General features: G+C 40.2%; 1 protein-coding gene across 1 annotated transcript in view; it reads right to left on the reverse strand.

Moving 5' to 3' along the window:
- Window positions 1-589: 589 nt before the first annotated feature.
- The window catches only part of LOC125440105 (serine-rich coiled-coil domain-containing protein 1-like), a 534627-nt gene continuing 521090 nt past the window's right edge, over window positions 590-14126 (reverse strand). Inside the window, exons 9-10 of the mRNA XM_048509679.1 lie at window positions 10657-10734; window positions 590-912 (exon numbers count right to left, since the gene is read on the reverse strand). Coding sequence (XP_048365636.1) covers window positions 832-912; window positions 10657-10734 — 159 coding nt within the window. The 3' untranslated portion in view covers window positions 590-831. The remainder of the gene's footprint in view (window positions 913-10656; window positions 10735-14126) is intronic.

A 14126-nucleotide genomic window follows, 5' to 3' on the forward strand; every position in this document is an offset into this window, starting at 1 on the left:
TCCCTGGCTATTCTTTACTCCCTAGCTATGAGCTAGGTACTCATTTACCAACCAAGAAATGGATGGATGGCTGAATTGGCCATGAGCCAGCTGCCAGGACATATGCCCATACGGGCGGCTCAAACTCCTGACCATATGAGTGGCAGTGCAAGCACTTAACCACTATGCCACACAGCTCCCTGGATTTTACAGTGCGGAATAGCAAAATCCACTTTCAAACAATTATGAAAGTGGATCGAACTTGCATTATTCTGCATTTGCAGAAGGGGCCTATGTTCTTTTGAAACCGTGATTGAGAGCCCCATTGAAAGGAGGAAAGTAAAGGGGCGTGTGGGAGAGACACAGGCTTCTGTGTGAATATGAAAGGACTACAGACATTTCCTCTATGGGCACTGTTCATCCCTTGAGACTACTGCTGTTGAGCTTTTTGCTCATGTTCCTTATTCAAGTACTAATTCCCAGTAGATCTAAAGTTCTGAAGAACCCCTTCACAAAGCAACGGTGCTATCAAAAACTGCTACAATATTCCATCATTGCATTCCTTCACCCAACCAAGGATAATACAACTGCACACATTCTGGAAGAGAAATTATATTTTATTTTGGTAATGTTTAATCCCATCATAATAATTTATTGGAAATAATTTAATAAAATATTTATTAATGCAGCAAAGAACAATGGAAATCTTTTTGTCTGATACCAAATAAGGCCTTCTGTCCTGGGACAACAGAAATATTGTGAAGTCAGCTAAACATTGAGGCAAAGACAGATTCTTTGTGTAGGCAAAACCAGAAAACTAAATGGGTCTGTATCCAAGTCTCTCTCAGTATTTTAATTAAATAGTGTTGGTACCAATGAGATGCTGATTGGTTTGTAAACTGAACCTTCAGTACAGGAAGAATTCCACAGGGCCTTTAAAAGGAAGACAAAAAAAGAAAAAGAAAATGATAAATGAAGTCTCAAAGATGAAATTGCATGCATCGCTGGTAGCAGAAACATAAAATACAATTTGCATGGCAGATGTTTTGTGCTTTAAGAAGATTGAATTTGAAACATTTAAACAAAAAACAAACAAAAATAAGTATAATCATGCTATAATTATAATCATTGAACTATTACACACACACACACACACATTTCACATTTAAACATCCCTAGGATAGTCATATCATTTTGAAAAAAATATATATACTTAGGAGAGAACTGTATGCCAAAGGTACGCTAGAGAAATTGATGAGAATCCACAGAATAATGTTAGAATAGCCTTTCCTGTTATAGCCAGAATCCAACTGCTTGGCTACTACAAAGCAGATCTGGCTGTATTCCATACATGTTGTAACCTTTTAGCGATTTGTGGTGAGCTGCTGGAGAGCTGGTGTTGTTAAAGACACAGTTCTGGCAGCAATCAAGTCTTTGATTCGAATCTCTGCCAGAAAAACTCACCAGAAACCTTCAGGCAAAGCCACCACTCTTAGCTTTTACGGCCTCCCTTGCCTCCAATGTGTGGATAATAACTGACACATCTGACTGGAATGGGTAATAAGGACCGTAACACTCCAGTCTTGGTCCACGTTCACTGGCTCTCAAATTGTTTCTGGGCTCCATTCAAGTTGAAAGTGATGATCTTTAAAGCCCTATGCCCTAAGGATTACCTATGTGACCACAGTGTTCATCTTCTGAGGTACTGCTGCAAGTGTCCCCACCTTCTGCGTTTAGACAGATGGCAACCTGACAGAGGGTTCCAAAATTGTGGAACTTCTTGTCCAATGCATATTTATCTGTCCCCTTCCACTACTACCTTCCAACAGCAGGTAAAGATTTTTTTTATTGTTTCATTTGGCATTCCTTCAATGGCCTTTCCATCCTGCCCTATATTTTAACTGCTAATTTTACCTTTGTTTGATGTGAAGTATTAAGTGATTTTATGGTGGGTTTTATAATGCTGCACTTTTATATGTTATCCAACTGGTGGGATATAAATATTGTAAATAATAAATAAATAAGTGCATGCCTAATCATTAAGTACAGCATGCACGTGTATAACCACATATGATCTGACATACTGGGCATATTTTATACACCAAAAATACTGTCATATTATATATGGAAGATAAGGGAGGAAGAATCGCCACCAACAGCTGGGAAGTTGAACAATGGCAAGGACAGATGTTTTTCATATGTAACCATGATATTTTTAGCAACACACAGAGAACCGGAATTTCTGTCAGGTGGCGGGGATGAGACATTCTGTTCTCTTTCCCGGCAGCCCACAAGGGAGTTGACCATAAATTTGCTATAGCAATACTCATCAGGAAGAGACTGAATTGCCCACTGGAACACTCTGAAAAAATAGTTCACTGGCTTACAAAGTTCTTTACTCCACTGTCTAAAGCAGAGGTCTTCAAACTATGGCCCTCCAGATGTTCAGGAACTACAATTCCCATCAGCCTATGCCAGCATGGCCAAGTAGCAGGGCTGATGGGAATTGTAGTTCCTGAACATCTGGAGGGCCATAGTTTGAAGACCCCTGGTCTAAAGGAACACAGGATTTACAATGTTACTGTTGTGGTTGTTAGTCCTGCCCCCCCCCCCCCCCGTTGTATTTGGGAAATAGTGGTGGAGTAGAGTTTGTAAAGAACAAAGATATGAGAGAGTAAAAGATACATATTGAAAATAATGGTATATATTTTCAGGTCTGTTCAGTTTGAGACCAATGTAACATGTAGGACTTGAGTAGGCTCCTGATGTGTAAATATTATATCAAGAACATGAAAGTGATGTTAAAATGCTCCATGTGGTAGCTATGGCTGTGCAGAGACATTTGTATGGAGATCTTGAACAACCCTAACCCAACAGTTCTTTCTGAAAGCTGAAACGATATGTGGAACGTGCTTGAAAGTAATGTAAAAGAATGAGACAGAATGCAAACAGAGCTCTAGATTGCTGCAGGAAAAGGAAGAAACCAAGAAAGGGGGAGAGACAGGAATTTCTACAAAACACTTAACATTCTGGAAGGAGCGGAGCTATCAAGTATGCTTAATTAACCATGGTGTTCAAATAACGACTAATTTAAATTATCTGGATTGAAAGCACTGTCAGTAGCCATTCTTCATCTAAATCAAACTGTTGAGCATGGCTGTCCATTGCTGTGAAAAAAAAAGTTCTCTCATGGAGAATTGAGATATGACACCAAATTGGTGGAATAGGAATAAGTTCGTTCTCTCCTCCCCATCTCCCCAATGATGCATTATGATGTTCACCAGTATTGTGCAGTTCATTGCTAGGGCTGTACTCATCACGTCACCTCTACAATTGTCCCTGCCTACAGCATAGGTAAGCAGGGAACTGCACAGATTGCACAGAGATGGTATACAGTAAAAGGTTCCTAAGAACCGATGCTAATTGTACAGGAATAGATTATCAGAAACAGTCTGAACAAAGGCACGATCATGTTCATTATGTTAATACTTATGCTAATTAAAAATCCACATCAACAGCGGTAGTAAAAGTTAGTCCATCTGTAGTTCATCATTCAATTATAGGATTAGGAACTCAACTGCTGAGAATTCATGTAGCTCTGAAACAGCTGTGGGTGTAGCAACCTAGATGCAAGATATCCGATTGCTGTCACCTAACCTTCATTGCTCGCAGAACAGAAATTTAGCAATTCCCTTTCATCACATCACATGACAACATACTTGCTAAGATCTTATCAAGAAATATATATAATCAGAAAAGCAAGCAAGGACCTGAGGCTCTGTTGGTAAATATGCATAATTTCTGTTTGGCAATTAGCATACATATTGGGAAACTCTGGATTAGAATCATAGAACCATAAATTTGGAAGAGACCACAAGGGCCATCAAGTCCAATCCCCTGTCATGCAGGAATACACAATCAAAGCACACCTGACAGATGGCCATCCAATCTCTGTTTAAAAACCTCCAAAGAGACTCCACCACACTCCGAGGCAGTGTATTCCACTGTAGAACAGCTTTTACTGTCAGGAAGTTCTTTGTAATGTTTAGATGGAATCTCTTTTCCTGTACCTTGAATCCACTACTCCTTGTCCTAGTATTTGGAGCAGCAGAAAACAAGCTTGCCCCCATCTTCCAAATGACAGCCCATGGATCCCAGACCTTTTACTATTTTTGTTGCCCTTGTCTGGACCCATTGCAGTTTGTCAATATCCTTCTTTGATTGCAGTGCCCAGAACTGGATCCAGTATTCCAGGTGAGGTCTGACCAATGCAGAATAGAGTGGTACTATTACATCTCTCGATCTAGACACTATACTCCTATTGATGCGACCCAGAATTGCATTGCCTTTTTTAGTTGCCACTTGAATGGTATATAAAATAGGTATACGCTAAATGTAACATACTTCAGAATATTCTGTAGAATTCTTTCTTTGGAATGATCCTATTGTCATATAAATTAGTAACATTTTAGATTTTTTAAGCTGAAATTGAGTTACCATGATTAAAGCCTGTAGATCTTTGGATGAATGAAGTCACTGACATGATAAATAAGAGGTGGCCAACCTATGGTGCTCCAGATGTTCACTGACTACAATTCCCATCAGCCCCTGCCAGCTTATAAAGATCTCTTATAAAGAGATCCTGGGACAGAAAGATGATGAAACAGGCTGAAATCTCGGCCTATTAAAGCTGTTTTAAGGGATAAGGCACCCTACTGTAACTTAGCATTGTGACTCAGAAGAATTTGTTCTACAGACAGCTATCAATCTATCGGCAGCTAACTACTACAAACATATATTGATTTTATACCAGGACTCCCTGCCAAGTATTTTGGGAACAGTGGACTTATGAACTGCAGAGAGTTTTCTGTTAGACATATGTATCCTCCCCCGTTACGTTTTCTAGCTTTACTGAGAAAAGTCATTGACTACTATTAAATTGGTTCAAGTATATATACTGTTTCAAGTGAATCCTTATGAGGAACTAACCAGACACAGGAAACAATTGACACTTCCAACTTCTGTTAAATACTTTCACAGTGTGCAGACTGCTGTTGGAAGTGCTTATGAGCAAAAGACATAGATGCTGAAAGAAGCAATATGGCTTGCTCTGAAAGCCCCCACAATACCTCTGAAGCCCCCACAATAGCTTGCCATCTCCAGCATTGCCTGGTTACTGATTCCATCTATTTTTGGGCAATGCTGACCCTCCTGGCCTTTGGTCCGAGCGCCATCAGTACTTGTATTTGGATTGATATATGAACTGCTGCTATAATGTATTTTAGTATTTTTTATTGGTACACTATTTTATGATATTTTACATTGTAATTACCTTTTACGTTTATTGTACACCGTCCAGAGCCCTCTGGGGGTTGGGCGGTCTATCAAGACTAATTAATAATAATAATAATAATAATAATAATAATAATAATAATAATAATAATAATAATAATAATAATAATAATAATAATAATAATACTCGGCTCTGCACGCATTATTCGTCGATACATCATACAGTCCTAGATGCTTGGGAAGTATCCGACGTGTGATGTAATACAAAATCCAGCATATTGATCTTGTTTGCTGTGTATAACTGTTTTTGTATCAATATAACAACAACAACAACAACAAGCTAACAACGACGCATAACCATTAAAGCGACAAGCACACGACAGACAATGCAACAACAACAACAACAACAATAATAATAATAATAATAATAATAATTCTAAGCCTTTGGATCCTGATTTTAATTTGTGAAGTATTACCGTATGAGCACTAATGGTAGAAGTAAAAAAAAACAATTAAAACCCACTGTTTATAGGATTTATGGCAGTGAAATTCTTAGCAACAACAGGGTAGGATACTTTTTGCCATGAAAAATAAGTAGCTTTGGAGATGCACAAGGCACTCCTCTGTCTTCATATATGGAATAACCCAAAATCTGAAATGTCTACCACTGAGATATGACTCACTGAATGATCTTTTGAAATCCAGAGTAGGCTCAGAGTTAAGCCTGAGACAAAAATGTTCAAGGCAGGAAAAAAACCCCAAATAGAAGTTCACCTCCCATCTCATTTTCATGTGGGCCCAGTGGGAAAAGTCAGGCTGTTCAGGTCAAACAGCTTCTGAGAACAATCCAGCAGAATGCCATGTATGGGTACACAAAGGAAAATGCCACATTATCAACTTGTTCCACCTGTAAATACATATGGCATTATATATTTGGAATACCACATGAGGGCATCGTCTTTCAAAAATTAGTGTGTAAAATAGGGTCTCTTACAGTTAAGTTAATAAAATCTCTGAGTTACTTCTTCACAAACTCTATTTTTGTGAATCACTGTTTTTCCGACCGTTCTAGGTCACCTTAGAGTTCCCAGAAGCTAAAGACCCGTAATGGCGCAGAAGTGTTCCCAAATGGCAGACGACCTACAAATTAAATATTGCTGTATGACTGCTCTTGAAAGCTTCAAGGACAGTTAAGAGTTGACTAGCTCAACTTTTACACTAGAATTCAAATACTCCACCATTATTCAGGAAATCATAAAAATCAGAAGAGCTTAAGTAGGGCCACTTCACTGTTAAGATATTACAAATACATGTTAAGCGATCTTAAATATATACTTGTTTAAAAACTTCATAAGGATCTTGTTGGAAGACCAAGGGCTACTGAATAGCAGCCAACCAGTGCTAGATGGTCCACCAGAAATTGGGGAGTACCCCACCACAGGAACCCCGTCTACATTTCCCCCCATTGATTCTACAGCCCGTGTTTAACCCATGTGGAATCACAATGAAGCCAAACAATCTTAGATAATGTTCAGTATGGACCCTGAAACATGCTGCAGAATTCTCTGCAACACATACAGTTTCACTGGCCAATTCTTGTGTATTATTTGACAGACAAGTTGACGTCGAAAAGTTCCCTCATGGGAGAAATGTAATAGAATGTGTTAAACCTAAATACAGGTATGTATTTGGATCCAGCATTCACTTTCATTGATGGGAGTGGGCTGCCTGACCTCGCCTGTCTTCCCACAGCCTCCAAATTCTGCTCCTAGGGGACTGCAGATTCGAAGGAACTGAATGACTAGTGAATTGGTCTGTAGAAGAGGAAGGAATTGGCTAAACTTGCCTCAATTCCATGAGCAGAAATCTATCACGGGATCCAAGACATAGGAGAAAGTTCTGGATTTGCTCAAAGGTAAATTCTGAATAGTCCACGACATGACTATGCAACAGAAATAGTAATCAGAAGAATAGTCTGATCAGTATCAAGTCTTCACTAGCAGAACTCCCACCTGACTGTTTCTATTCATCTTCTATCCTTGTTTCATACCCAAACAGAATAGGGCAAAGTTAAAATGACGCTGATTCTTTAGTATGGATTTGAGTTAGCAAGCTCTTTCTCTTTCTCTCACATACACACGTACACATTGTTACACATAAATGGATTTTGTTGGGATGCTGGATTTGTCTGTAAATCAGCTTTGATGTACATACCTTGGAAGTGGAACGTTTCTGATAGTAGTCATTTGGACAGCAACTTTACAACCTTTGCAAATCCCCTTTGTTTTCCTTGTTTTAATTACTGCCTCTCTATCAGTACATCATGGCCCCTATACATTCCTAACATGGGGTACATTTTTTGTGCAAATGAAGTGACTTTGATACCAGGCAAACACAAAAGAGGATGCGACTTGGGTAGCAACGTTTTGGAATGACACTAGGAATCAGAAGAACTGTTGACTTGAGCAAAGAAAGTTGGACCCAAAGGACAATGAGTGGAAAGGAAACTTCAGTGGGAATCCGCAATCCGTTTTGCAAGCACTTGCACAGGAGAAAACACAACAACACAAACATTAAATTCTAATACATTTCCCACGATTTCATATATAAAGGGCTGTGCAAGCATTTATACGAGGAAATCTTTGGGTCTAATTTGGCTGTTTTTGCACACCATTCTAGTGTGACACATACACTTTTTCCATGAGCTGTTTATCTAGCCCACAGTAATTTGCCTTTAATTCTTCCAAAGCATTTTAAGACATCAGAACCTTGGATTTCATGTTAGTAAAGCACCACTTAAAACACTGATCAATGGTCATCTCCAGATGCCGTTTCATAGACCCATAATTTCCACTTCAGACATAAATGTCTGCATTCAAAGCCTGATTGAAACATCAGGATTTTCTGCTCGAATACTAAGATTTCCCTTCTGGGATCCAAGGACTGACTGGGGGGAGAACACCTGAGGTATCTGAACCAAAATCAGTTCCCAAGTCATAGGATTAGTAAGTTCACTTTGTCACAAAAATGGGCTTTCCTAGTTCATATGAAGGAAATTGATTATTCCAGATGATCGTTTCCTGGTTTTGTCTTTTCCCCCAGTTTAATATAAACTGGCTAAGGTTGGTGACAACCAAGACGTATACACAGCTGGTTATTTGTTGTATGAGGCAACCATTCAATGATAAAACTGCAGATTCTCACCGTGGAGCACTGGGGATTTGGCACTAGGATCACTTGAAACTTGGCTGTCACAAAAGCACATTTAAAAATACTGCAAGTCATGAAGAAAATAAAACCACAGAAGAATTCCCATGGGTTACTCTGAAAATTTGATTCATTTGAGAAAAGGCCCTATTTTTGCTACCAGTGCTTAGGTGGAAAATGACATCAAGGTGATCTTAAATTTGTTCTGTAGCGAATCAGGTAGTAAAATATCGAGCTCAATGCACAGGAGGCATTGGAAGAATATATACAAAAACTGCACAGAACAATTCTTTCATGAAAAATTCTGACCTTGAATATTTGGAAAATGACAATTGTAACACCCTCCAGTGATACGAGCTCATTATACACCTGGAGAAGACTTTGGTTGCAAAAACGGCCCAAAACTTTGACCCTGGAGGCCGCCGCCCACGTGGAAGACCAAAGAAATGATGGATGGACAGCATTACTGAAGACATGCGTGCTGTCAACCTTACCCCTGAAAATGCCCCAAATCGAGCTATTTGGTGAAGAAAATGTCAGTGCTATCCCCCCTCAAGGGAATACAGCCCAAGAAGAAGAAGAGTAACAGCCTTCTCCATGATTGCAGCTCCCATACAGAGTTTCCCCTCCAAGGGAGGCCCATCAGCCCGATTCTACTACCATTTTTAGAAGATCAGCAACAGTCTCCGTTCTTACCACTATGTGTAATGCATGCAGAAATGGATTTGAATTTAACACCGCACCGGGAACCAATCTGGTTCAACAGTGATGACATAAACTTCCTCATGAACTCAGTTGAGAGTGTAACTATAAACCCTTGTTAAGAAGTAAGTTTCATCTTCATCTTACCTGTTTCGGTCAGCCTTTGCGTCTAATATACAGGTGGCACTCCACAGAGACTTCATATCCAACACATTTAACTCAGATTTAAGCATGAATAATCTTCCCTGGATCAGGGCCTACATATGTTGTCTAACTGAAGGTTTTGGGGGACCCTTGTAATTTTAATGGCAGCATTACTTTGGTATTAGATTAGTTTAAATGGACCATCTGAAGACCTTGTGATAGACAAAGAACAACTCAAGAGTGCAAATTTTTGTAAAAAATACTTAAGAGCCAATTCAAAGATCCAGATATTTGCACACTATAGCCCTGTCACACAAAAGAACACCAGATAATGTGGAGATGAAAATTCAGAAATAACAACAATAACCATAACGGTTTGATGTTGCCGACATCAGAACCTCCACAAACTAGCAAATGGACCCATCTTTTTAAAGTCTTTCTAGTCACAAGAACTACTGCCTCTTCTTAAAAGAGCAACAAAGAGGAGTCATCTTTTTGAAGCTAGTGTCCACTATATGAAACAGAAGAGATCAACTCCATAAAATACAATTATGAGAAACATAAATTAAATAAAATACAGCACAGGCAGCTACAAGTATCCATGGAGTCACTCAAAAGGACCATGGAAGCTACCTTAAAAGCGAGAAATCTATTTTGTAGAATACAATTGGAGAAATGTAATAGAATGATGCTCCTTGCAGTAGATAATTTTGTTTGAGATTCTCCACAACATGATTGCCAAGACCAGTTATAATACACAGGCAAGTCAGAGCGCCTTAGTCATTTGGTAGGAACAAGTACTTGTTGATAGTCACAGTTCATAATCACACCAGGATGAAAAATTCTAATTTTCAATTAAATGACTGGCAACATCCCCTGCTGACAGCCAACAGTTAAAATATTAATGCAAACTTCTTGGCCAACTTCTGCAGCTTCCATTATGTAACACAATATAAAACTACTTGCTTAGTCTTTGGTGATTACAAGCATAGTAAGTTCATTAAGTTGTTAATAAGTAGGTAAATGCTTTTGTTCAAAAAAATTAAGAACGGTTTCAAATTCTGCTAATGAATATTCTTCATGTTCCTGTTTGTACCAATTCTAGAGTGTATCAGGGAGCTGTGGGTAAAACAAGCAGTTAATGGGATATTGGTATGCTGGCAGGTAGCGATGATTATCTTTTTTTTCCATTGAGAATAGTTTAACAGCAAAAGACGGATGGCATCACACTTTTCTATCACAACACAGACACAGCAGTAGTAGAGGAAAAGAGGTTGGAAGACTGAACTAATGAAGAGGGTAAAAGAAAAACTGTTTAATTCAGTGACTTACATCATGCCCTACAAGTTCAGTCTGGGTGGATTTATCTACTTTGGTAGCAAGAGTCCTCTGCAAATGTTGGGCTTTTTCCTGCAAAACAAAACAAAAACAACAGACTCCGGGTCAGGCATGTTTGTCCACTCAAGTTGTTCAGCTATTAACATCCCAATAGTAACAGCAAATATCAAACAGCAATGGCTTTTGGTAAACACCAGTTGCTAATGTACTCTTCTGAAAGGGAAATTCATTTTTCTGGCGCTGCTATCTTGATGGTCCATTTACTAGGCAACAGCTGGAGTGTGTGTAATTCAGGTGAGCTAAAAAAAAGGCTACAATGATTTGGCAGACAGAAGCCTTTTCTCAAGAAATAGATTTCAGACTTGAGGATAGCTTCTTCTTTTTTTAATCCACCTCCTCTACAGAAATTACAAGGACTTTCTGTACCAAGGCCATTTGCTATTTAATGAGAAGATTTATGAACTTTTAGTTTCCATTTGTTCAGTTGTGAAAAAACAACAAAAACTCTCTTGGAACTACAAAGGATGGACAATGTGAGTTAAATTCTGTAGTGGAGAAGGGAGAAAACACAGAGAAGTTCTCAATTATGTTACCATCTTGGTTTTATGTCTGTATCTCCTATATAGTCTCTGCTTTCTGTGTCTTAGACTGTATCCATCTTCTTGCATCGTCCATGTTAGACTAACCAATCTAAGTTCCTCTGACCTCATCTAAATAATTTATCCAAAGAACTTCTATCAACTACAATCAGATCATCATCATTCATTTAGCTAATCACTTTGCATCGACTTACTGTTGTGAAAGTTTTCCATTACATATGCAAAAAAATTTGCTATGTCCTCGTGTTCTTGACATGTGCACTCTTTTGTAATGCTACAAGAAGACTTTTTTTTTGCGATTATACTGTTATGCAGTGAAACAGCAGCCAAACTTGCTGGTTGCTGTCTACCTTCAACCTCCCTACCTTTCCCTCCTACCTTTCCCTCCCTCCCCAACAAACACCCTATGAGGTGGGTGGGGCTGAGGGAGCTCCAAAGCTGCAAAGAGGGGAGGGAGGGGGAGGGATGGCATGCAAGGGAGGGAGGAGGGGGAGGGAGGGAAAGGAGTGGCATGCAAGGGAGGAGAGGGGGCCCAGCATCTGGTCATAGCCCATCCACCCTCACGAGGGAGGGGGAGGGGGAAGGGTGGCATGCAAGGGAAGGGGAGGGTGGGGAAGGAGTGAGGGGTGGCATGCAAGGGAGGAGAGGGAAGGGGGCTCAGCATCTGGTCATGGCCCACTCACCCTAGTGGAGGGAAGGGGAGGGGAGCATGGCATGCAAGGGAATGGGAGGGAGGCGAGGGAGGCGAGGGAGTAGGGGTGGCATGCAAGGGAGGGGAGGGGTAGACATGTAGACATGTGCACTCTTTTGTAACGCTACAAGGTCTCAATGATTTTGAGTTAGGATTAAGTTTATATGAAATTAGGTTCATAGGTCATAATTCATTTGTGATCTGTGGAACATGGTCAACAGGAGTCTCCATAATGAGATCTACAATACACAGCTAAGATTTTAACATGTTTCCCAAGGATATCCTTGATTCCCCATGAGTGTGGCCACCTCCACCATCCCTTTATGAGATTGGCTTCTGCTGAGCTATGATTGGCTAGAAATAATTCCAGAGCACCTCCAAGCACTTGCTGAAGTGGCAGAGCAACTTTGCCCTCACTACTGTCTTTCTGCTTGCGTGCCCACATTTTGTCTCCTTAAGCTGGGGTGATTCCTTCCCTACAACTGTCCTGTCTCCATTATAAACTAGCACAGGGAATCCATTTGAGAGTTAGTGAAGCTACCACAAGAGAACGAAACTCACGCCAAAAGAAACTGTAGGTGTGATAACCCTGCTAGGTAAGAGTGGTCAGATCTCCTACTACAACAGGAGACTTCTTGTCCCAGGCTCTGCTGCTCCTGCTGCTACTTGGTGGAGCAGTGGAAATAAATTGTGGAGGGAAACACCACTGCACTGATGCCACCAGTTCCAGAGTGGTGCTACTGTTTAGAGGCAATGCTCTAAGATTCACCCAAAACTCTATGGTAAAACCAGCAACACCATTTCCAGGGTCATGCTGGAAATAACGCTGCAGGATTTGTGCAGTGCCATCTTTGCTGTCTCCCACCATTTCTTGCTGATTGCCAGTGCTGGCTGGCAACTCTACCTAGGCACAGTAACACACATGGACACTATGTTTTAGGTGGCTGAAGAGCCCCATGCTTCAAAGTGGTAGGCTGCAATCAAAAGCTCTGCTCATAGCCCAAGTTCAATCTTGACAAAAGTCAGTTTCAGGTAGCCTGCTGAAAGTTGACGCAACCTTCCATCCTTCAGAGAGGTCAGTAAAATGGATACCCACTGTGCTGGTGGTAAAATGTAGATGACTTGGGAAGGCAATGGCAAACCACCCCATAAACATAGAGCTTTTAATGATTCCTGGTGCTACATTTCTCAGGAGCAGCAGCAGCAGAAGGCCATTGCTTTCACATCCTGTATGTGAGCTCCCAAAGGCACCTGGTGAGCCACTGCGAGTAGCAGAGTGCTGGACTAGATGGACTCTGGTCTGATCCAGCAGACTAGTTCTTATGTTCTTATGCCATCACATCCAGATTTTCCTCAGATGTGACATCATTACACAGGTGATACCTACCAGGGTTCCCCCCCCCCCCCGGCTGCTGCTTGGAGTGGCAATGGACAATAAGAGCTTGGGGTGGAGGAATTTTATTCATTGGTATTTATTAAAACATTTCATTCTTCTCACTATAAATGGCAAGGCAAATCAAGGTAGCTTACAAAGCCAGCAACAAGATACTAAATATAAAAACTTCACAGTATTAATACATCAGCAGCCAGACCACATATTCGCCCCCATACATTATTTCCCTAACCTAATGCCAATCAAAGACCTGCCTGGCTGTGGAATTGGACCAAAATCCAAGGATGGCCCGCCTCACATTTTTTTTTCTAACAAACCATGCCAGAAGATCTGAAAAAGGGGCTCCCATTGGTAACTTTTAGCACACCATATTAGGAACACAACTTGCTGTTTTGGGTCTAGATGGAGAGGACTTGGCAACTCACCACAGACACTTAGGACTAAAGAAAATCCAGACACACAGCCAAAGCCACAACTGCCATGTCTGAGGAAATGGTGTTGTAATATTTCATTTGCACTAGACAGTTTATGCTTGCTGATACGGTACATTTTAACAACTTGGATTGTAGAAAACTAGACAGTTTAATCATTTAGGAGCCTTTACAAATAAATCTTCAGTCTTATGACACTCAAATTTTAATTGTTTCAATTTCCTCCCATTTTGGATCCCAACTGAGCACTACCCTTCAAAATGCATTTCTATATAATATTTGCAAAAGTCCAATTTTCCAGCTCAATCCACATTCTACGACTTAAAGCTGATTCATGTATTATGAATCTG

Source organism: Sphaerodactylus townsendi, linkage group LG10 (genome assembly GCF_021028975.2).
Source record: "Sphaerodactylus townsendi isolate TG3544 linkage group LG10, MPM_Stown_v2.3, whole genome shotgun sequence".
Taxonomy (NCBI): Eukaryota; Metazoa; Chordata; class Lepidosauria; order Squamata; family Sphaerodactylidae; genus Sphaerodactylus; species Sphaerodactylus townsendi.